We start from the raw sequence: 24,312 nt of genomic DNA on the forward strand, positions 1-24,312 counted from the left end.
GGATCCTCACCATTGACCACAAGTGTGAGTGTGAGATTCTGGTACAGCCCGTGTTCCTGAATTCGTACCAGGACGGTGTACTTCCCAGCATCCTCCTCTGCTACATCCCGGATCACCAGGGAAATCCCGTCCATGTGGTATCTGGAGCACTGCTCTGCTGCCACCATGCCATCCTTCAACCTGTCAGAATAAAAGACGTCTGAGCAAATTTTCCATAGAGTCCGATTAAAAGTCCCCCTTAAGGAAAAGTTTTGAGAATGAATTATAAACAAACAGAATCACTTAGATCACTTTGATAACCTAACATGATTCGCTCAGTTTGGTTGCTAAAACAAACTGTGACTTGCCTTTACAAGGAAATGGTTCTGAGGAAGTTTGCCAGAGATGAATACAGATAAAAGCCTGGGTGGGAAACTAAAGACAAAAGGCTGTGAGGTGTGATTGAGGGTTGAAAGGGATCTCTTACCAGATGACCTCAGGGGCAGGGAACGCTCGTAGTTTGGGGGTGATTTTGTATGATTTCTGTCCCGCCTGCACCTCCATCACAGATCCATGTCGGGGCTTCAGGCGAATAAATGGATGGTCTGACATGGAGGAAACACATGCACATATTTTTGAGTCATTTGTCCACATGGGTGCAGTCTAAGTATTTCAACGTAGGGGAACTTCAGAGAAAAAAAGCAACTCACCATGGACAGTGACTGTGACTTTCTGTTGTTTGGTTTTGTCCCCGCTGCTGACGCGACACGTGTACAGCCCTCGATCTGAACGCTGGAGTTTTGGGATGGTCAGAATATTGTAGAACAACATGTGTGTTCTGTGCTTTAGGAGCCTCTTTGAAGTGGAGCCAGTGTTGTTATTCTGAAGGTTGAGATTGAGAAACAGCAGGAACATTAACACAGAAGGCATGGCTGTGAGTGTTTAATATTCAAAAGGCCATTTATCTTAGAGCTGAAATGATCTTGAAGAATATCATCTTTTATTTTCTTTGTGTTTTTAACGATTAGTTAGTCAAATAAAGATAATTAAAAAATCTTCCTTGATGGTTGAGGTAAGGGTCTTCATCCTGCATAACTTAAATCATTTTAATGTTTAACTGTTTAAATCAGGAATGCCTTGTGACCATGTCATTCATTAACTCTATTCCCACACAGTGTATTGACTATTGAAAAAAGGAAAAAAAGGAAAACAAAACTCGCTCTGAACATGAAACAAGACATGAGTAAAGACAAAGAGCCTCTTCACCAGAATCCTGTTACCCCAAGTGATACTCTCGACTTGACTTGACTTGACTTGATTATTTGTTGACAGCTGGAAACCACAGCGGTTACTAAATAATGTTTTTTTTTATCCAGAGTCTTAAAAGTTCAACTGTGGGACAATATAGGAGTGTTTCCAGCTCCACTTGGCAAGTTAATGTTTGGAAAAGCTAAAACAGCCTCCTCCATGTTAACAGATACATGAGTAAAACTAGGAAATCAAAATACATGTAAGATACATTTTCTCCATGTTTTTTTTGTCTTTATAGTTAGAGATTATGCTTATTTATGACCAAGTATCCTGTTCACCTTTCTGAGAAGTATAGTTTTAATGAGTTATTTGATGGTAAAATGTCTTGATTGACAGCTCGGTGGACAAAAGAGGCTCCTGTGGAACAGTGTGCACTGGATTAGTAGAGACGAGGTGGAGCAGCAAGAGGATACATAATAAAACTAACTTCCATAATCCGAAGCGTATGCTTTAAACTAACACAAAATATGTCCTGCTGTGGACTGTACCAACCAGAGGGGTCTTTGCTGTTCCGTCAGAAATTTAAATTTGTGTTTTAGTCAGTGGAAGGGTTGCGACATTGAAACTGCAACAGAGTCTACTGCGCAACTCTGACTCCAAATGACATCACCAGTACAATTTGTCAGCATGTCGGGGGGGTGTTTATGCTTCATTTTCGTATAGTGGGAGGAGGTCGTGACACACCATCCATCTTTGTATACAGTCAGTGATCCCAATTAAAATACCTCTATAAAAATGGACCCAAACAATAATGCTAATCGAGTCATTTCTGTCTCCACAGACTCTGACATAGGGTCTGACCTTTCCAGGGTAGTCCCAGGTGATGTTGACTCTGGTGTTCAACTCCCCAGTGGCCGTGCAGTTTAAGACAAGTCTCTCGCCCTTCAGGGCCTGAACGGGTCCACTGCTGTTTAGATACACCTCCATGATGTTACTCACTAGAACAAGAAGGAAACACAGGAAGTTATAACAATATATCATAGTCAGAGTTGACATCCCTCTTTACATTTCTACAAACATAAATGTAAACAGGGATTTCATTCCTATCTAATTAGACTGAATGCATTTCTGACCTGGTCTGTGTACAAAGTATATCCGTGACTTGTGTGTGACGCGGTTAGTGATTGTCTCGCAGTAGAAGAGGCCGATGTAATAGAAGGTGGGAGTTCGGATGGTGAAGCCTTGCTTGCTGTTCCAGATGATGTTCCTCTGGTCTGGACTCAGGCTGTGGTTGGGAAACTGTAGGAGGAGAAGGAGGGAGGGAGGAGAAGAAGAAGACAACACCCATTAAATGTTTTATCACAAAAGCCTCAATGATGCCCTTTTACCTCCCAAATAACTTAGAAGTCATTGCTATTATTTTATAGAGAAACCATGATAAATTGTTGACTAATCAAGGACTGAGTGTCATTAATAGTCTCGTGATAATTAGTCTAAGACAAAGAAATCCATCAATTGTATCCACTTCTGATGAAACAACAAAAAACTGAGTCCAAACAGTCCAACAGCGCTAGGAGAAGGTCAAGTTTAAAGACTAGTGACAGCAAGTCTTAAGACAAACCACTTGTTTAATTCTTCATTGAAAGCCACAGGTTTTGAGGTGTCTGAATGTTTATAATTATCATCAATTATGTTTAGTTTCCAAAACATGTTTTGTGCGTGCGTGCGTGCGTGCGTGCGTGCGTGCGTGCGTGTGTGTGTGTGTGTGTGTGTGTAAACATTTAAAGTGTGGCCATGTGAGGACTTTCAGTTTTTATTTGAGTTTCTAACAAAATGATCCTAGGACTTCAAATGTTGAGACTAGATTTGTGAACTGAAGTCTGCAGTGTTCCCCTCTCGTCACATTTATATTTCCTTTACCCAATGTTTTTAAATGTAAAAGACTTACAAGACTGCTAATCCGCCCAAGAAAAATTATACTTCCCTTTCATCTGCTTTTTCAATAAACACACAGAAAAAAGTCAAGATATATTGAACAACTTGTAAACTCAGAACTTCCAGAAAAGTAAGAGGTTAAAATTTCTACTCTTCGCTCCAACTTGGTTGAAGCTTTTTTTTTTTCCACTTTCAATGGAATGATTCACTAAAGTTGCAACTTCTCTTTGGAAACTTTTCAATATTAGGTCATAAACTTTTACAAAAAACTTTTTTCTAAGGACTAAAATGAGCTATAAGAGGCCCCAGATAATCCTGCCTGTATCTCCACCGTGCTGGTTTTATAATTCTATAATCTTTATTCTACAACACTTGTGTAACCTTGTTGTTTTGGAGACAGCCTCAAGGAAATGTTTACGAGAATTTCCGTGACATAGTGGAAGCCTCCCACCCACTCTCAAGGGAACAGGTAGACCCCACCACCTCCAGCATAACACACACACGCACACCCACCCCAGACTCTCGCACCCCCAGTGTGAAGTGGCTGATATCCCCCCTCCCAGAGTGAAGTGACCCTCTCAGACGCCACTGTGCTCTTCCTCCTCCTCCTCCTCCTCCTCCTCCTCCTCTGTGACTATCAAAATGAGTGCCCTCAATGCCCCTCTTGACCACTTTACAACAGAGGTGTTGGAGAAAACAAGGGGAGGAGCTATGATGTTGGAGGACTCAGGATATGAGAAACGTGACTCCAGTCCATCTCCTCGCATCCTGTTACTACAGGATATAGACATTCGGACTGGAACTCCAGGTCGACCCTGTCATCCCAGACCTCCTGGTCACTTTCACAGCAAGAGAGCTCCTGGGTATTGTTCCTGATGACAAGGGTCATATTAGAGATCCAGACAAAGTGCAAATTCCTTCCAGGAAAAAAACACTCCAGAGGCTGTGACAGTGAGTGGATTCCATGTTCAGACTCGACCAGAGCAAGTTGAGAGGAGGGAGATGAAGGAAACAGAAGAGAGCTATTTCTGAAATCTACTGAAGTGTTCTCATGTATGTGTGTTGATGTGCAGCCGTGTCTGTTGAAGGATCAGACTGCTAAGTTTTGCAACTCAAATCAAATCCATAATGCAGTCACTTCTTCTTGTTCCACAAGCATCTTGTTTTTTAAGCATTTATAAATTTGTTCAGAAAGACTGAAATACCTCAATTCCATGGAATATTGTACTGACATTCAGAAACCCAAGAGGATAATTCCATCTGTCTATGATCAACAGATGACTAAGTTCTCCACATGGTTCATGTTTGTTGTTTTGAGAGTGACTTTCAGTTTTCATTTGAGTTTCTAACAAAATGATCCTAGGACTTCAAATGTTGAGACTAGATTTGTGAACTGAAGTCTGCAGTGTTCCCCTCTCATCAAGTTTATATTTCCTTTTCCCAATAGGATAATACTTTATTGATCCCAAGAGGGGAAATTTGGGAGTTGTTCAATGTTTTTAAATGTAAAAGACTTACAAGACTGCTAATCCGCCCAAGAAAAATGTACTTCACTTTCATCTGCTTTTTCAATAATCACACCGAAAAAGTCAAGATATATTGAACTTGTAAAAAAAAAAGTTTAGAGTGAGAGTGTCTCAAAAAACTTTGGTCTGGATTGAAATTGAATTTAGGGAAGGCATTTCTGTTCTCCGCAGGATACATTTTTTAATAACTTTTGTCATACTCAGGGTTACATTCAGTGCCATTTCTGGGCCACAATAAAATGTGTAAAATGATTTATGATAAAAAAATGTATCTACATTTTAAATGCTGTATACGTATGTTGAGTTTTGTGAGCCTTAGCAACTGCTTACATGTTTCTGACTCTGTAGACGTACAGAGTACAAATAGCAAACACTTTACCCTCCAGAGTCATTAGCCTGGGTTTAGGTTTTAAGTCTTGATTATTCAAAATTAAACTGAAACAATTGTACACACAATGACGTCACTTTACCAGGTAGTACAAGTGCTATTTTATTTCTGAAAACATCGGTGTAATATCTTCTCTGATTCTGACGGAGCTTTACTCTACTTTTTAAAGAATGGATATTTACCATGCTGTGTGAGTCTACAGCCACATTCACACATGCCCAATAGTCCTGAAATGTTCCTGCCAAGACTGTAGCAAAGCCCACAAGAAGTTGGGGTGAGCCAATGTGTGAACACAGCTGTTAATATTCAGTCAAAGTCACCCAAGCGGGAGGGGGTGATGACATTTATATCCTGCAGCAGGCTGATTGCTGTGATAACTGTGTACAAAAATAAACTGTTTCATTATGTTTTCTTCTTGCCAGTATGTTCTTCTCCACTCATTTGTTGACAAATTGTGAATAGCTCCATTTACAGATAGTAATGATATATATTTTTTAAATCGCCCTGCGACTTACCCCTATCTGTTCGATAGACAAAACTTCCCGCTGTGAGGAACAAGCAACTCAGAAACATTTCAGGGATAGGCTGTGATGTAGGAGTGCATGTGTGAAACTGGCTCAACAAAAATGCTTCTGATATGCATGATGGGAAGTGCAGGAGTATGAACCACAGGGATAGTCAAATGCCAGAGACCGGTGACTGCTGCAGTGATAATCTTTATAATGGGCCTCCTACGTACTTTAACGCACTTTCATTCTTACTTTTCTCATGACAAACATACAAAATCATCTATTTCATAGCCTCGTGTATATTTTCACAACAGCTCTATTGTTGTTATACCACATAAAGCCTTCTACAGGCTGTCATATTAATGATGGTTGTACGTGATTGAAGAGAATGGACTACCCTTTGATCTGCCAGGGCCAACAGTAGCTGCCTCTGCTTCCTTCACCAGGCTAAGCAGCTGTTTTAAACATCAGCTTCAGGAAGTTGGCAGCCAGTTTTCCTACTACAAGAGGTGGAGGCTGAGATGTGGGAAGTGGGGCTGGCTAAAGGCCAAAGGGGCACTCCAGACCGCATGTCCTGTCTCCAAAGTTGGAAACAGTGCCAACAGGACACTGCGGGCGCCACTCCATCGGAAAAAGTCAGCAATGAAAGAGTTAATCTTCGATGGAAAGTTTTGCTGCATATGGTTAGCCAATATGGTTTTGTTTCATTCAAAGGCAAATACAAAAACAGACCGATGCAGACAGCACACACGCTAAACACTCCTCATTGCACTTGGTAACATTGTCCGCTGGCTCCTTCACTCAGCACTCAAGTACCAACACTTACAAACACATCCGCACACACTTTCACACATATCCGCAGACGGGCGCAAACAAATGGACACACACGCCACAGCGTTATGACTGCCAAGATAAAACAATGTGGATAATGATCTGCAAAGGGGAGGGGAAAAAAGGGACGCAGATGTGAGATCTGAAAAGTCTGGGACAAGTGATGATGTGCAGAAAATGTGAGAGGTGTGATGAATCAGAGATGGACAGAGAGTAGATCTCTTAGCACACAAACATCAGAATTTGATCTTGTCATTTCATTCACATCTCCTTCACTCACCTTGACCAGTGTGGTGGTGATGTTAGGGTGGGTGACCCGGCAGGGGATGATCAACGGCTGCTTCTCCTTCATGTACAACACATCTGGGCTCATAGCCGGATGGTCCACAAATGGCTGCTGGCTGTCTGAAACCAAAACACAGCGGTCAGGGACACATATGGTGCACATAATAAGTGAATCTCATGTATAAACAGGGACTATTCCTGTCTTATACGCCACTATTACAAATGTGAGTACATAAAGCTTAAAGTGTCAGCTCAAGGAAGTTGAAGAAAAATGAAAGAAAAGTATTTTCTTACTTTCCTCTATTTGCAAGGAATTACTTTAGGTTTACTCCTCTGGACGTTTTAATTATTATTCCTCTTCCATTTATGTCAGTTTCATTGGGATGTTATCTGCTGCAGTAATTTGGTATTTGTGAATCTTTACTTTGAGAATCAATTTTCTTCACTCTCTTGTCTCTGGGCCTTTTTCTTTCAAACCCCAAAGAAAGTTGTTGTATCAATCTTCAGCCCTGAGTGATGATTGCAGATATTCATTTTAAATAACATGAAGGCTCATTAGCTTCCTTCAGTGGTGGCCTTAGAGGCAAATCCATGTAGAAAAAAGATTGAGAATTGAGATGTGGCGTCAGGATAATTGGAACAACAAATATATACACGAAGGCTCCTTCAGGTCAGAAAAATAACTCAAAAAGTCAGAGAAAGTTTTGGCACCCACTTGCCAAACTGACAGACTTGATGTTACATTATGGCGGACTCAAGTAGGTTGGCCTGATTATTGCAATCAATTTTAATGGTATCAATTGTGATCTGTCTTTTAGCATACATAAATGTCATAGAGTCAGCCATATTAGTTCTGAGTGATAAAATACAAAACAATGCATGTTAAGGTCAAATTTTGATTAGAATATTCAGCTGGTGGACAAAGTGAATCTGAATGAGAAATGTATTGAAAATCATTTTTCATACACTGACCCTTGAATTTCAACAGAATAGAAAGAAAACAATCAGCAGGCTCAAACAAACAAACACACTTCCAAGTATCAATCTCAACAATAAACAAAAACAAACAGACACACACTTCTAAACACACCCATTCATTGAATACCCATTCAGCCAATGACTGCCTGTAGTCAACAATAAACACACAGATTGTTTAGAGGCAATCAAACGTCTTCTCTGAGCTTTCTCTCCCCTGCTCGACTCCTGTTAAAGCTCGGTGCCATTGAAAAGTGTGGGTGTTGCTCGGTGTATTGTTCGGTGTTATTCAAGGAAAGCAAATCTCTGAACATTCGAACAAAAGTACCCAAAGGACCAGCCGACTGAGGGCTTCCTTCTCTCGCTTTGATTCTTAGTAGAGGACTGGGGGAGGGAGGCAGCGTCTGAGCAGAGCCACAGGCCAAGTCTGACACTTAATGGACAAGGCGACCTGAGCGATTGATGGCCCCCGAGGGTCCTATTGGCCAAACGGTAGCGTGCCCTGTGACCCTGGCCTCCAGCCCAGCTCCGTGCCAGGTAATAGACCCCTCCCGAACAGCATCACCCTCCAGGACAGGGAGGAGCCGATCTGATAGAGACAGTTCTTCTACAGAAGCCTTCATCTTCTCCTTTTCAGCTCCTCTCACCCACAAACATTTTCACATACCTTGTAGAGACACAGCAACACATCCCCTCCCAGCACCCCCCCCCCCCCCCCCCCCTCCCCCTCCCCCTCTCCCCTGCACAGGATGCTTCAAGCGAAGCTGAGTGCAGCAGATAAGGCTGATGCCCTGGGAAACTCTGCCCAGGGCCTGAGCCTTTCAGCAGCTGGGCTATTCCTGGCCTCGAGGTAGCACGTAAACGAAAGTAAAAAAGGATTTAAATATAGAACGACCTGGAGGTAGAGCGGAGGGGGGTTAGAGACTCTGCCAGAGTCATGTAGAAGGATGTGTTGTTGGGACAAACAGTGTTTAGATATAATTGGCTCTCTGGCATTGGTCTGTATTTAGCACCCACTGCATCCTGTTTAACCTGGAGCTATAAACAATAAGCATGGAGGGGAGTGTAAGCATGGGGCTTCTCTATGAATGCAAGGGAGAGAGAGTTGTGCCCGAAGAGCTCGAGCAGGAGTGTCTTACCTGTGACATATATGTAAACGGAGGTCTGCTTCCGCGTTCGGTGTTGGTACCTGCAGCGGAACAGGCCTGTGTGCAGGGCCTGACTGCGGCTCACCGTCACACTGCTGCAGTACTGCTGGCCTGTCCGCCCACAGCGAGAATCCTTCACCTGCACCTGATCTCTGGCCAAACCTGCTGGGAACGCCCATGACAGCTCCCGGCGACCCCTGGCCAACAGGTACAAAAAAGAAAGAAAAAAAAACTTGGCAATCTTTGTATGTGCATTTATACTCTGGTTACATAATTGGAACTGCATCCGTTTTAGAAATAATTGTTTTACCATCTTGAGTTGGAAGTTCAAGGGATTTAAATCTCTCAGAAGTGACTTAATTAAGATGCTGTAATTGCTGCTGCATAAAAATATTGATCATATTTTGGTGAAATAAAAAAAACAGGTTAAAATATGTTTCATTTAATCTATTGTCTTTTTTTGGCTCTGGTTTAAAGGTATCAATCATTTTTTGGGGGGGCTGTGGCTCAGTGAGTCGGTAGTCTTTGAATCAGAAGGTTAGGGGTTCAATCCCAAGCTCCTGCTGTCACGAGTCACTGAACCCCAAACTGCTCCCGCTGCTGCGTCAGTGGCATGTGAATGTATATGAATGGATTAGTTCATACCATTTACTTTACATAGAAGCCTCTGCAGCCAACAGTGTGCATGTTGTGTGAATGGGTAAGTGTGACATTAAGAGTAAAAAGTGCTTCAAGTAGTCAAACATCTTTGAGTAATCAGAAAAGGCGCTACTTAAGTCTAATGGATTATTATGATTATTATTACTATAGTCAGAAGACTCAAGTCCATTTACAGATCATGATGTTTGCCCCTGCTGAAATCCAACCAAATATCCCCTGCTTTGGCCTGCATCTCTCTCTCTTCCTGAAACTCACCTGCAGCCAAGCTGTAGTGTCTGGTTGACGTCAAGGATCAGCGGCCGGGTTTTCACGTCCAGAATGGGAACACTGTACTTCCCCTTTTGCTCTTCATCTGCAAAGACAGACATTTAGAAACAGAAACATGTGAAACTACTTCCCCGAGAGGGTATCAACATGTGGACATCTCCAGAAAGGTCAGCGGTCAAGGTCAGCTTGTAATACTTTAGGTTAGAGAAATCTTTCGGGACATCTGGTGGGATGTTTACTTTCTGAAATGAGTGCTTGAAATCCCTAGATTCCGCTGAAGGAGAACCTTGTTTATAAACTAACATACGGAAAAGTTGAACGCATCAGTGCAATTACATTCAATCAGGGATATTCTTGATTCCTTTGTGTGGCCCCAGGTCTACATTAGACCACTTTAAGAGGAAATCCTGTAAGACAAAACACTTTACAAGGAATAAATATTTTAGACGGTTCATGTAAGCTCTGTCAACCACAAACAGGTCTTGGTGGGTCCCAGCTCCTGAGCACGTCCTCAGTCCAGGCCACAGTATTTGTGAACCTCCTTGTGTCCCGATACTCAGGCCACTTAACAACTTCTGTGGAAATGCGTAAGCAGTGTCTCTCTTGTTTACCTAATGGGCGCATTTCTTCACTCCATGGCCGAGGTTTATTAATGAGAGATAAAGACGCCTGTCTGTCCACCCTTCCTTCCTACCAACAACAGCGGAAACATCATTCAGGGAAGTCTGTCCTTCACTCTGACTGCTCGCTACTGAGTGAAATCATTTCAGCTTAAAACTTCAGACAACAACTGTATTTTTGGCAAGTTGTCGAATCACTTGGAAAACAGCGAGTGAGTTTATCACTAAAGCTCATTATTACATTCATTGTCAGCATCATTGTTCCCAGTGGATGCCCAATTTGGTAGATCTAGTATTACTCACACTACTACCACTTCCTATTCCATTTCCTTAGATTTTATAGTGTGTGAAATACATACACACACACACACACACACACACACACACACACACACACAGACACACACACACCCACGGTAAGGGAAGATAGAAGGGAAGTTAGAGATCTCCTCAAGGCCTTCTGGGGACTTTTCAACAAGCTGTGAAGTGTCTAAAATACTGTTTCTAAATTATTTACTGCAACTTCACTGAAGTGAAGCAGAAAGTTTGAAACACAGAAAGAATAATGGCCATCTTTTAAGACACACTGGCTCATCACTATGTGGAAAAAAATCCTTTCTATGACTTATCAGGAATGTTGAAAGGAACATTATTACAAAGAAATAAGTTCAGAGGGGGAAAAAAAAACACCTTAAGAACTTTAATTATAAAAAGCAGCCTGAAGACAATGATTCCAAGAGGATCCAATTTAAGTTTCTTGCTGAAGTCAGCCACTAAGTACGCCAAAAATAATCACATGATAACAAAATCAGAAATAAAACTATACTGCAACTTATCAGGAAAAAAGAATCAAGTAGAAAGTTACACATAGGTGTGCATTTTTTGAAAAACCTCTAATGTCTTTAACAAATCAAACAACCTTTGATAAAGGTGATATATTGAAGCCATGCTCACAATCACTTGTGTATGTACACACAAAAAGATACATGAATGATGATGTTTCCATGTTGTGTCCCAACTCATTATTGAGTTATTTTCAGGCTAATCCAGTTGTTGTGATTATTCTCGATTGTGTTGGTAAATTGATAGAACACGCGTGTCTAAATATTTCAATAGACAAAAAGAAAGCATGTTAGACTAGTATGAAAAAAGTGCTCTGAGTTTAAAACATTAGGGAAACTACTTAAAAAAGGTTTAATTAGGCTAATCAAACCAAGGCTAGACAGCGTAACGAACCGATCGTCTGTATTTACAGAGACAATGTTAAATTATCAGGTTTCGCATACTCAACTTTATTTTACAGAATAAAAAAAAAAAGTTTTTCTCCTTTGGCCTGTGGAGCTCACTGCCCACTGATTTAACAAGCACATTGAAACCCGACCCAGCTCACTGATATGCCCCTGACCCCCTGGTTCATTAATATCACAGCTCTTATTTGACAAACTCATCAGTCTCAGGAAAACAACGCCTATAGTGTGTGTCCAAGTGCGCAAGGAGCCGTGCCACAAAGGTCCGCGTTATCCAAACACATGTCCCGCAGGATAGGGCTTATCTCCATCACTGCACACGGTCCTTAAAGAGGTTAACAAGTTAAACAGTCCCAGACACACGACCCAAACAACAATTAAGTCACCGAGAAATCAAGGACGCACCACAGCCAATGCGCCACAATGAAGAGACACATGTGCTATTTGATTTTTCTTCCAAAACAAAGACTGCGTGTTAGTCTTGGAAATAAGTTTAAGTCTAAAAACTGCATAAGATGCATTAAGCCCTGTTAGGACCCTTAATATATTGTAAATAATATCAATAAAGAAACTAGTGCGTGTAACAGCCTGCATGCGGTCATGTTGAGGGTTTATAACAGTGTAAGTCAAACCAGCGAAACATACTTAAGTGGAAATGAACTTGAACTAACTGTCCAAGTTAGTAAACAAGTTAAATATGTGAATATTAGATCAATTAAATACAGCACGTGCACCATCAATTTAAGGAAATGTTACTCACTTTTCGCAAGAGTCCCGTACAATCCACATAACAGGCAGATGAGGATAAAATGCATCATCTTTGGTGACTCCAATAGAGCAGGTGAGTTTAAAAGAAGAATCAAGTTTTATTCCTTCAGCTGATGTTTCCCCCTCCAGATTTAGCACGGCGCGGCGCACTTGGCTGTGGCGCTCAGCGCTGATTGTGGCTGAATAGAGATTTCCTGAGGGTTGCTGCGGGAGATCACGCAACAGGACACCGCGCCTGAACTCCAGTGCAACTTTTTCCCATCGTTTTGGATACTGGCGCGGATTTATACAGTTCCCACAGTGCAGCCACCGGATAACGGACTTCCTTGACGTCCATTGACCCACCCAAGGCGCGTAACAGCAGTCTCCAGTCCTCCCCAGTGGTCAATCAACCGACCACTGAGGGGTTAAGAAAGTTATGTTTGTAATATTCAAGTAGACCTATTGGTGTTTGGCGTAATATTAAACATGTATCCCAACTTATAATCTTCACGTTATCTTATTTTTTCTGCACATGCTTCAGTTACGCACCAACGGGCAGGAGACAATACGTACAGGATAACTCTGCACTGAAGGCTTAAGAGGACCCGGGATTGGTAAACGGGATAATCAGCACGTAGGCACCGAAGGAAACGGGTGGTGTCATGATCAATCTGACAGTGACGCTCTTCACATTACAATTCCAAGCGTCTGTTCCTTGGAAAAGCATGTCACACATTCCGGAAAACAGAGAGTGATTGACTTAAACTTTAAAAAAAAAGGGTTACCTTACTTCACATGTCACTTCATATTCAAAAGATCCTACATAACGTCATGATGTGAAAGATATAAAGTCACTGACAGCAGACTCCCAAAGCGCCAATAACAATTGCAATGTGGAGATTTGCCAAAGGAAAGGAAAGACATTATGTAAAACAATCAATATTAAATTCATATAAAGTACAATAATAATGACTGAAGATGCATTGGAAGTTGTGTCTTTAATATAAAGGCATATCAATTGATATTATGAGACATTGACACAAATTGCATGTTTTTGAATTCTATGGGTGCAAGGTGCACCATCCCCTCAGGACATGGAATGAGCAATCACTCAGACTGGCCACAGGGTGGTGATGTGAGCTGAATGAGAAGTTGGAGCAGGAGAAATGGCGAAAATTCAAGTGTATCTTCACTGAAAAGATTTGTAAGGGCATCACCTGATGATCTTATACGTTTCTCATACCTGCATACACATTGTGCTGAAGGGGCAGTGATGATGCTTTTCACAGAGGCACAATAAAGATAAATTAAATCGTGATAAAACTGAAATGCAAAATATAACATCACCTCCTATCGAGGGATTTTAGAATCCTCTATAAATACAGCATATATTGAACATAAGGCTATGACCAAGATGAACTCATGATATACAAATGCACATACATACTCATACAGTACAATCACAACTCTTTTAAAGTCAGTCATGGACACGTACAGTACACGGGCGGATTAAGAAGCAATGTCCGTTTCTATTTTTGAGGTGGTAGAGCTCTTCAAATATTCAATGAAAGGACTGAAACATTTACAGAAATGTATCACACGATCTGTTACTTTTTAATAGCAGACCGCGCAGATCGTGATTCAATGTATACACACACACACACACACACACACACACACACACACACACACACACACACAGACCCACACAAACAGACGCAAACACACACGCACACACACATACACAATTTTTGCAGAAGTAATAAAAAAAATAATTGTATTACTTCCAAAAAAAAAGTGTGTATGTAATCATTTTGTGTCAGTGTGGATTTTTTGTCAAGGCTTGTACTTTGGCTTATCTCGTATCTGCTCTCACACACAAACGAAAATTTGTGTTCCCAATATTTGTTAGGAGTAAGAACCAACATAGCTTTCTAATACCAGTAGATGTTGACCTGCAGTTCAGTCTACACGTGTGCAGAAAGATCTCAATTTAAAAGCTAATGGAGGGTTTGTATCTTACATATCTGGGTTATCTTACACTCTGTATAAAATGTTCCAATCAAACGTATGTGGAGTGAGGAAAAACCAAGTTATTTCAATACACAGCTTAAGTGCTGATGTTTTTGTTTGTGTCATTATAGCCACTGTAGATGTGATTGATTGTTAGCCAGCTGGTAGGTTTGGAGCAGGAAAGTGGCTTCACATTGCCGTGTAAACACTCCCAAAAAAACTGATGCATTTGTTGTGACGCAATCAAGACAACAGGCTGAAGATGGACCCCAGATCCGACTGCTTCGTCCCATGTGTTAAGTCTGAAGTTTTGTTCATGTAAGTCTAGCATTTAGTCACACCTGTCCTTTAGTCTGCTGATGGATCCAGTCCGTGAATTTGACCACCTGTGTATAGACGCCGGGGCGATTAAGTCTTGCACAGCCCTCACCCCAACTCACAATCCCTGCCAGGAACCAACGCCTGCCTCGCTCCAGACACACCAACGGGCCTCCGGAGTCACCCTGACAACATGGATATGCACTGTGACACACTCAAACATAAAAAGACATTGAAAATGACCAATAAAACCCATTGGTTTATAACTCTTACAGTTGGATTATTTGCGAAACTTGAAAGGCTGTGATGTCATGTCAAAGCAGTTCAAGAGCAGCTGAACTGATTTTCCTAACTGACAGTTCAAGACACTGGGAGACATCCAACAACTCATAAGATGTGAGCTAGGCAGCATGTGCTCATATTTTTTCAAATTTTACTTTTCAAAACTCTTTCAAAAAGTACTGGACAGATCCAAAGAAAAATGTTCCTCCCATTTCCATTTTATAGTGTTGCACAAATATTCTGTCATTGTTTGGCCCCAAAATCCAAAATTACTGGAAATGTAGAAAAATACAACTGGAGCAAAATGTGCATTTTTTTTTTGGTTACGACAAATAGGCTTATTGCAACTTGAAGTCATTTAACAGCTCTGGGAGTGAGAGTTTAAAACAAAATCAATATTTTTATATAAACTCATACATGCAAATGCAAACCAACGGTGATGCACACACTCACCTGGCAGGCGTCCACCCCTCCCTGCAGATTGCCAGCACACAGCATCCTGGGAGTGACAGCATCGTCGTAAAGCTTATTGCAAGTGTTCCTGTTGATGATCTTCACTGAGGCCTCTTGTAAGCGAGAGGCAAGCTCACCTTTCATTAACACAAACACAAAATGGCATTAAAAATTGCTTAAAAACCCTCATGCTTGTTTTGTTATTTTGCCCCACAACTGACTCGGTTTAATTAAATACCCATGAACAGCTCTCACCGTCCTCCATAAGAACCCCCCAGCCTGTGACGTAGCAGTTGGTCCCTGTTGTGAAGGTGTGTGAGGGTGCAGGGACACACACAGGCTGCACCAAGTCGCTGAAGAAGACGGGAGCACTGAGCTCCAGAAGTGCGATGTCGTAGTCGGAGGTGAATTGGTCGTACTGCGGGTGGAGGAGGATGCGACGGATCGGTCTTGTCGCTGCTCCGTTGTTCCCTGTAGTCATCACACGCATTCCCATGTAGGCCCGCCATGCACGGGCATCTGAGTATCTGCAGACACAACATGCATGCGCACACATGAAAAACAACTATGGTGGTGACACTTTCAGGCCTCTTTCTTACTTAATGGCGTCTGAGTCCTGGAAGCAGTGAGCCGCAGACATGAGCCAGCGGCTGGCGACCAGCGTAGCTCCACAGACGTGTCCGTAGCGATCCATCTGGAGGCTGACCTGCCATGGCCATGACCCAGCCCCCGCATCTGAACCACCCACTATCTTAGTACGCTTCCTGGGCCTGGTACCACAGCCTGAGAGGACGGAGGGACGGAGACAAAAGAGATGATGTTCTTTGAAAAGTCAGAGAACTCTTTAGTAACAATTCTAGAAGTCTAAAGAAGAGTTTTTTCATGTGAGAACGTACCACAGCGCAGCTCGTCGGAGCCATCAAAACAGTCTTTGACTCCGTCACACTCTGGGTTCACCTTATTCACACACTTTCCGTTGGCACATTTGTATGAGGAGGAAGAGCAGCCTTTGAAGTCTGAAGAAAATGAAAGACATATTTTGGACTACTGAAACAAAATTGAACCTGAAATAGAGATTAAAATTGTGATATATGTAACACACTTAAATTGACCAGTCAGTGTGACTTGTTACCGCATACGTTTTGTCATAAACACTCACACGCTCTTGTACAGTTGAACTCATCGCTGCGGTCTTTGCAGTCGATAACACCATCACACACTGATGACTTGGGAAGGCACACCTTGTTGGGACACATGTGGTAACATTTACCTCCTGTAAACAAAACACATAGTTATTTAAATACACACAAGCACACACACACACCTGTTTCTATGGTGATTGTCTACGCACCACAGGGGGCCTCTTCACTGCTGTCCTGGCAGGTGATTTGGCTCACACATTGGCTGCTGTGTGGCCTGCATTGGCCATTCCCACACAATACTTCACCTGGCTTGCAGGATGCTGCATCATGTCGATGTGAAAAAATGCAGCAAAAAAAATAAAGAAAGAAGTTTAGCTTAAATTCTTGTTTTTGAAATCAGTATTTATTTATTGTCTACATCTTCATTGGTTTCCAAAATCGCGTGCAGTTATATCTTAAGCCATGGTGTCTTTCTCCTTTTACAAATCATTGGTGTTATTTTTTCGAGACGGCAAGAACATGTGCATGTTTCTGAAAGCAGGATATGATGGTTTTACGGACATTATCTGGTTACTGGAAAAAAAGGAAAACCCGATCGAAACCAGAAGACTTCTGCACATGTAAACACACTTACTTTCAACTTTTACACTTGAGCCGATAAAAGAGGGAGAAAAAGAGGTCAAGTTCAACATTTTGCCAGGCTAATACATTTTGCCAAGGACAATACAGACAAGAAATCAGAATACATGGAACAATTAAAACTGCTTATATGAAGTTTACAGCCCTTTTGCTTTCCACAGGACTTACAGCATCTGGCCTCGTCTCTTCCATCCGAGCAGTCTCTTGCTCCATCACACACCTTCCTCAGAGGAACACAGCGCCCATCTCCACAGCGAAACTGGCGAGGACAGGCTGAAGAACAACAGGAGGGACACTTTAATGCATGGCCACTTTATTGGGCGAACAGATTTAATATGCTTTATCAGTTCAAACTGAAAACAAAATTAGGCTAGGGTAAGAACACGTTCCTGGACTGGCTTTAAAAATGAAAAATGTTGTGTTAAAGCTTCAGATTTGACTCACTGCCCTCTGGAGAGAACGCCCGGTAGAGCAAGTGGAAGCCCTTGTGAGTGAGAGATTCATCTGAATGGAAATGAAGGGAGACAGGAGAGGGATAGACTCTCTTTTTGCTGCTGTCTGACACTGGATTACACAGTCTAGAAACAGAGGAGCACAACAACAGATATAAACAGGAGACTTCTAAAACTATTAAGACATTAAAAACAAGGTTGTAGATGAAAAGCCGGACACTGTTCACTTTTAGACTCACTTGACCCCTCCGATGTCCAGCCAGTCTTTCTCACAGCCATCGGATGATGCATCCTGAATGTCCATCATCACGATAGTGATTGAGATCAGGTATCCAGGCAGTGGTGCCTGATAGTGAACCAAAGAGGATGAAAGAAAGTTCAAATGTTTAAATGTGGATGGTGGACTGGAAAGTTAAAAAAGGAGGTACATTCTTCCTTTCTTTCTTTTACTCTTATCTCTTTTGTTATTCTACTCTAATAATTCTATTCTTTCTTGGGATTCATTCGACATTACTCACTTCACATAATATCCGTATCACTGCACAACTATGTCCATTACTGCTCTGTTTCCACAACAACATGTATATTCAAAAGAGAAAGACATGGAAAAAGGATTGGGTTACATAATCATTTTACAGTCTGGCTCTTGTCTAGAGAGCACTGGATTGAATTATTTACAAATGAACACAGGATGCATTCACCTTAGATCCTACACATGATTAAAATAAGGGAGTGTAACACAAAATAAAAGGAAAGCTTAGGATGTGAGACAACAACACACAAGTTATTTTCTTACTTATTCTACCTAGCCTTGTAGGTTTAACTTATGTCACTGTGAAATATTTTATTTGGAACTTTGAGAAGAAACGACAGCCTTTCCATAACATATAACTTAATATCTCCTTCCATTCATCAATAACGGGAGGTTTCAGATTTGAGTCATTTCCTTATGGCAGCTTTTTTTTGCTTGCTTTTCCAAAGTATTTCTTTTTCCAATTTAGCCATGCTCCTCTTTCTTTTGTTTTATTTTCCACACAACACGTCACTCATCAGACCTTCATTCATGCATACACACTTATACAACTGACCACTTCTACATCTCATGATGTTTGTTTAATTGAATGTCTAACTTTATTGTAAATAAATGTAACATACAAGTAACTCCTTGACTCCACCCATCATCTGTCACAGGCTTTGAGGCGGCACTGACACAGCGGCTTAAACGGATGTTAACTCTAGATATGTTATTAATACGCCATGGAACTCCTGCCAATAAGGCCCAATGACCTTACTTCTGGGAAATCCCTTTCTCTTTTTTATTCTTTATTTTTAACACACACACACACACACTCACACACACATGCGGCTCACCCGTAACATCCAGGTGCAGTCAACATTAGGAGGGTAATAGGCGGGATAGTAGGGTGAGGAAATAGAGCCATTCCAGGAGGATAATGACCCTCCACAACCTGCAGGGGGAGACGTAAACACAGGTAAGTGCACAGAAAACACAATAACACCAGGGCAATTCTGCTCTATATGCTGGCCAGTGGAAAGTAACCTTTACATATAATGCAAGCTTATAGAACTTCAACAGTGCTGAGTGTGTGTGTTTTTTTGTGTGTGTGTGAAAGCACTCAACCTGCTTTAGGGATAGCTTGAAAGTAGGCTTTGAAGATGGCTCCATCCCTCTGTCTACTGAAGGAGAAGGTGACCAACATCACATTCCCAGAGGAAGTCAGCTTCATGACGGGGGACGGACCCGAAACAGGTAGCCCACACCACCTGACACAGAACAGGATGTGTAAATATAAAACACATACATGAAACATACAATTGATCAATATGTACGGAGGGGGGGGATTGACAGCTAGGCTCCATGATGAGTGATGCACATAGCAGGCCTATGTGTTACTGTAACTGTATGGCCTTTTTCAGTGGCATAACAGATAAAAAGTTTACATAAACAAAAAGATCTATAATGCTCACAGAGAACATTCTCGGTTAATAATATATTAATAACAAATTATGGCACCAAACTCAGAAAGTATGTGACTGTGGTGATCTAGCCGGTTTAAAAGAGAGCCAGCTTTGTCGCGTGAAAAACTCTGATTTTAGGCTCAGACTTGGCTTACCCTTCATGACACTCCCCCTCTGGTGACAGTTTGGAAAAAATAAATATTCATGTGTAAATCTGTACTCTTTGATAACAAATCAAACGCACAGATTTGTAAACCGTGGGCGGCACATTTTTCCTCGTTTTCTTCTTTTTTTATTTAACTTTGGGGATTTTGTGTCTTTACTGGAGAGATAGTGTGGATAGAGTCAGAAATCTGGGAGAGAAAGTGGGAAATAAAATGCGGGAAAGTAGCCAAAGGTCGAATTCTAACCCGGGCCGCCCGCTTTGAGGATTACAGCCGCTGTACATGGGAGCCATCTACAATTTCTCTCCTCAGAGAACAAGGAATGAACCATTTCCCCAGCATCCACATCTGCCAAGTACTATATGATCTATTCATCTGGCTCGGTAGATTTTTAATGTTGTTATTGTTACTTTATTAATTCTTTTAAATTGTTATTTAAAATCAGTTCCCACAGTTTCAAACCATGGTCACGGATTACAAATCAGCAGGCACAGATTAAGAATCTGTTGGCACAGACGATGTACTGTGGACACATATTGGGGGCTCTGTAATCTGTACCAAAGAGATGAGATAAGAGATGTTTTCACAGGAACTCCAAAGAAAAACAAGACCGTGAGTGTTTTACCTGGCGATGATCTTGTTCTGTAAAGGAAGTAAGAAGTCGTAGGCTGAGAGCTTGTGGGCAGTGCAGCTTCCTGGAGTGGCACCGTGCAGGGTGAGGACCACGAGTCGGACCACGTGGCCTGATGGCACACGAAGACGCCACTGGTAGTATGGCTTCTTGGGACTCACGAGGCTCAGGGTGCGATTGTTGCCGTACTTTGCATAGAGGTCAAAGGACATCGCTAGACAGAAGGAGTGGTGGAAATATTTGAAACATCAGGAGGAACTTTAAGTGACACACCCTCAATTACACTGTTTTAACTCGGCAGATCTTTAGGTTTGTGTGATCAATACCAAACATAATAAAGCAGAAGGGATCTTCTTCTCACCTTGAAAACCAAGCTGCCACTTCCCGCTTTGGATGCTGTTTGGATTCTTACTCTTGTCTGATTTTTCCTCAGATTCAAAGTCATCAGGGTCCAAACCTACAAAAACACACACACACACACACACACACACACAATGTCAAAATGACTTTGATAAAGTGATTCACGCCTTCATCACAGCTAGTCTGGATAAAAGTAATTCTTTGTATGTAGGCTTAGAACAATCGTCCCTAACTCATACAAAACGCTGCAGTGCGTCTGCTAACTGGGAAAAAGGAATATGACATCCTTGATCTAGTATAGTATCCCAAAATCTCTAATAATTACTACATAATGAGCTAAATTTGTTAACAATATAAAGTAATTAATTTTACACTTATTGAACAGCCTATTGCTGAATCTACTGAGGCCAAAAGTTCAGCCATGAAAGAACTACACGTTGTTGATCAATCAATCGATCAAGCATTATTGATATAGCATGTTGTTGATGTGCATATATTTATGCGTGCAGCCTCTACCCAGCAGGTGGAGCATGTCATCATCTTGCTCCATGTAATATCGCTGCTCATAGCGGCTGTCCCGCAGCACCTTGTTGCTTCCAGGAAGCCTTCGCTGCAGCGTCTCTGGGCTGGACCCCCTGATCGCCGTGGCAACGTCGTCCGGGGCAGAAAATTTACTCCAGTAGAAGACGTTGAGCCCTTCTGCTCCTTCACTGCGACACAAAGGTTTGACAATATGGCAGACTGTGCTTTTAGGATGCAGATAATCTTTATGAATAAACCTCCTCTGTGTTTTGTTGTCGGGGGCAGCACACCTGAAAGCAGTGATTCCTGAGTGCAGGTAGTAAGAGCTCCATGGTGAGGACTCGTAGAGCTCCAAGAACTGTTTTAAAAAGACACAAAAAAAAGGCATTGACGCACATACTGTATAATACGGTAGGTGTGACATCACAGTGGTGCAAGTGAGGTCACTATTACTGTGTAAGCAACACATGAGCCTACCTGGACGAGCATTGCAGCCTGAGTCTGTTACAGAAGCATTGTTCCTGTGTGTGTGTGTGTGTGTGTGTGTGTGTGTGTGTGTGTGTGTGTGTGTGTGTGTGTGTGTGTGTGTGTGTGTGTGTGTGTGTGTGTGTGTGTGTGTGTGTGTGTGTGTGTGTGTGTGTGTGTGTGTGTGTGTGTGTGTGTGTGTGTATCAAACCCTGCTTGTGTGTATGTTGACTTTGAGCAGCACAGAGCGCCATTGTGTCTGTACCTGCCGGCCGTGTAGAGGTAGGACCTGGGTGGTATGGGCTGCTGGCCTCGAGTTCACCTGTTCTTTAATGAACAGATGGCCGCACAGATACTGTGTCCACTTAACAAGCCTGATAGCTCACCCTCACAGCTCATTAAAGGAGCATTACATTGAGTTTCTGCAGTTTTCCTGGATTTAACAACAATCCAATTTGCATTTTCTCATCTGTTCAAAATACTTTCATGCCATGCGCCTGACCTTTTGCTCCAAAACCCAAATCCCCCCCTCTGATATCTCTGTCCCCAATCACTCTATCGCCCCAGCATGCCCTACTGCCCTGTCTCTCCCTCTCAACCCTGCTGTCAAACTGAGGTTCTCCTCCTCTCTGTAGTGTACGGTGCACAGAGCGGCTGATTGTGTGAAAGCCACACAGACAATGTTTTTATTGAGGGCCTGCTCTTCTTCTCACTCTTGCTCCCTGGGCCTAGCTGGGCTCACAAACACCGGGCTTGTCCTCAGCCCTGAAAGGGCCCTGTCCCAGGGGTCTAGGGAACTCACACAACCAACCAAACACACACACACACACACACACACACACACACACACACACACACACATACACACACAGTGCCCAGCTCCTGTTTCAGCTTTACATTTAACACCACCAGAGAGAGACAGAGAGGTAGAAAAGTGGTGTGCAGGAAGAAAAAAAAAGAGACAGAGCAGATAAAGAGAAAGCAAATGGACAGGAAAGCAAAGATAGACATTATCAGATGAGGGAAGTGGTGTTTTAAAGTAGTAGTAAAGTGAGTAAGAGCATCATCAGTTTCAGAGATGGAACACCCTAAAGTGTCATTCAGGGGCAGTAATTGAGAAATCCAGTGTTCTTCTTACATATTGGTTCAAGGCCTGAGCCTGCAGGCGGAACTGAGGGGAGGTGGAGTCAGTCAGCTCTGAGGTGAAGCTCAAGTTTGGGAACTCCACGCTGCCACCAAGGAAAAACACTGAGGAGGGTGGAGCTGAGGAGGAGGAGGAGGAGGAGGAGATGTGAGGCAGAGGAAGCCCTGTGACTGTGTGTACTTCAAAATAAACACATGCATTAAGGACAGGTGAGTTCTGAAAAAAAAAAAAAAAAAAAAAAAAAAGATCTGTTCTCACATGTTAAGAAGTGGAGGGTGAGTGCAATGGCAGCAGTGAAGGGGAAGAAAGGCAGGAGACCCAACATCCATCTCCTCCAGGAGCCACAGGCCGGAGCTTGCCCCCCCTCCGCCTTCTCTTCTGGCTTCGTTGGAGGGCTCAGTGACTGGGTGGGCTCCTTCGGCTCCCCCTCTCCCTTCCAGATACAAGGACATGACTCAAATATCATAGCAGCTTTTTATGCCTCTGCTCAGGTTGCTTCTAGTTGTTTGGCTTTACATTTCATGTGACCACAGCAGAGTGTGGGGGGGGGCGGTAAAGAAAATCTGCCAAAATCAATGGCACAGATTTTAATGGCTGAGCAGACACTGATTTATTGAGAGGAACGGTGAGCATCTTTGAGCTGAAAGGATCTCCTTAAACATTTAAGGACTTGGCAGGATTCCCCGGGGGAGCAGACAAAGCGTGACTGGAGGAGTCTGCTTTCCCACGGCCTGGCTTTGCGGTGTCAGCACTCAATCAAGTGGCTCACGCCGACACAGACATTTATTAGAAAGAGACCCCCCAAACCCACAGAGACGGCTAAGATAAACAATGACTGATTGTGTTCTATTTGTTATGCTTCCTTCATTTGGAGAATACAAGTCCGAACATATTTAGATGAACACACACAGACACAATATGTTGAGAAAATAGTCCCTGCGAAAAGCAAAGTCCGCTTGAGCGCAGTGAATATGGCTCACCTGTGCAGCGGAGCAGCCTGAACGTCCATGCCCGGAGACGCAGTACACTTCACAAGTCTTGCTTTTAAGGTGATTCCTCATAGCACTGTCCCGTTCAGCTCCGGAGAGGCGATATGCAACAAAGCCTCAGGCATAGAATCGATGGAGAGGGAGAGAGAGAGAGAGAGAGAGAGAGAGAGAGAGAGAGAGAGGAAACCCCCACTGTCGCTACCTTTTCGAAAAACCCTCAGAAATCCGACCTGAGCGGCTCGGATGCGGCGGGCATTCACCAGCCTCCCGTTCACCTGAACTGGGCGGCAGGTGTCACACGGAGCCCCAGAATGCAACGCGGGGCACAATGGGAGCACTATGAAAGGGTTCAATCCGCACAACCATCCGTGCGACAGATATTGTGGG

General features: G+C 42.6%; 2 protein-coding genes across 5 annotated transcripts in view; both read right to left on the minus strand.

Moving 5' to 3' along the window:
• Nucleotides 1-12,677, minus strand: part of flt1 (fms related receptor tyrosine kinase 1) — a 32,202-nt gene extending 19,525 nt beyond the window's left edge. The window contains exons 1-9 of one of the 2 annotated variants that reach the window (XM_020645242.3): nucleotides 12,382-12,677; nucleotides 9,743-9,839; nucleotides 8,819-9,024; nucleotides 6,700-6,824; nucleotides 2,364-2,529; nucleotides 2,092-2,228; nucleotides 690-861; nucleotides 467-584; nucleotides 11-180 (exon numbers count right to left, since the gene is read on the minus strand). In XM_020645242.3, the coding sequence (XP_020500898.2) occupies nucleotides 11-180; nucleotides 467-584; nucleotides 690-861; nucleotides 2,092-2,228; nucleotides 2,364-2,529; nucleotides 6,700-6,824; nucleotides 8,819-9,024; nucleotides 9,743-9,839; nucleotides 12,382-12,439 (1,249 nt within the window). In that variant the 5' untranslated portion in view covers nucleotides 12,440-12,677. The remainder of the gene's footprint in view (nucleotides 1-10; nucleotides 181-466; nucleotides 585-689; nucleotides 862-2,091; nucleotides 2,229-2,363; nucleotides 2,530-6,699; nucleotides 6,825-8,818; nucleotides 9,025-9,742; nucleotides 9,840-12,381) is intronic. The other variant, XM_065948826.1, reaches the window with a different exon arrangement.
• Nucleotides 12,678-13,350: 673 nt separating this feature from the next.
• On the minus strand, nucleotides 13,351-24,224 carry LOC109992735 (suppressor of tumorigenicity 14 protein). 3 transcript variants are annotated; one of them, XM_020645473.3, is made up of 19 exons: nucleotides 23,917-24,224; nucleotides 23,195-23,369; nucleotides 22,931-23,055; nucleotides 21,618-21,685; nucleotides 21,322-21,515; nucleotides 20,807-20,902; nucleotides 20,440-20,659; nucleotides 19,313-19,455; nucleotides 19,042-19,139; nucleotides 17,910-18,016; nucleotides 17,663-17,796; nucleotides 17,387-17,491; nucleotides 16,789-16,899; nucleotides 16,597-16,710; nucleotides 16,334-16,453; nucleotides 16,037-16,220; nucleotides 15,693-15,964; nucleotides 15,438-15,574; nucleotides 13,351-14,887 (listed from the first exon to the last, which is right to left on the minus strand). In XM_020645473.3, exons 1-19 carry the CDS (start codon nucleotides 23,995-23,997, stop codon nucleotides 14,720-14,722), a joined length of 2,652 nt encoding a protein of 883 aa, XP_020501129.2. In that variant the 5' UTR covers nucleotides 23,998-24,224; the 3' UTR covers nucleotides 13,351-14,719. The 3 variants fall into 3 exon arrangements, with proteins under 3 accessions (XP_020501129.2, XP_020501138.2, XP_020501146.2); XM_020645482.3 differs by having other exon boundaries at nucleotides 23,195-23,365; nucleotides 23,917-24,223; XM_020645490.3 differs by lacking the exons at nucleotides 22,931-23,055; nucleotides 23,195-23,369 and having other exon boundaries at nucleotides 23,917-24,223.
• Between the last annotated feature and the right edge of the window lie 88 nt (nucleotides 24,225-24,312).

The sequence above is a fragment of the Labrus bergylta genome, chromosome 20 (assembly GCF_963930695.1).
Source record: "Labrus bergylta chromosome 20, fLabBer1.1, whole genome shotgun sequence".
Taxonomy (NCBI): Eukaryota; Metazoa; Chordata; class Actinopteri; order Labriformes; family Labridae; genus Labrus; species Labrus bergylta.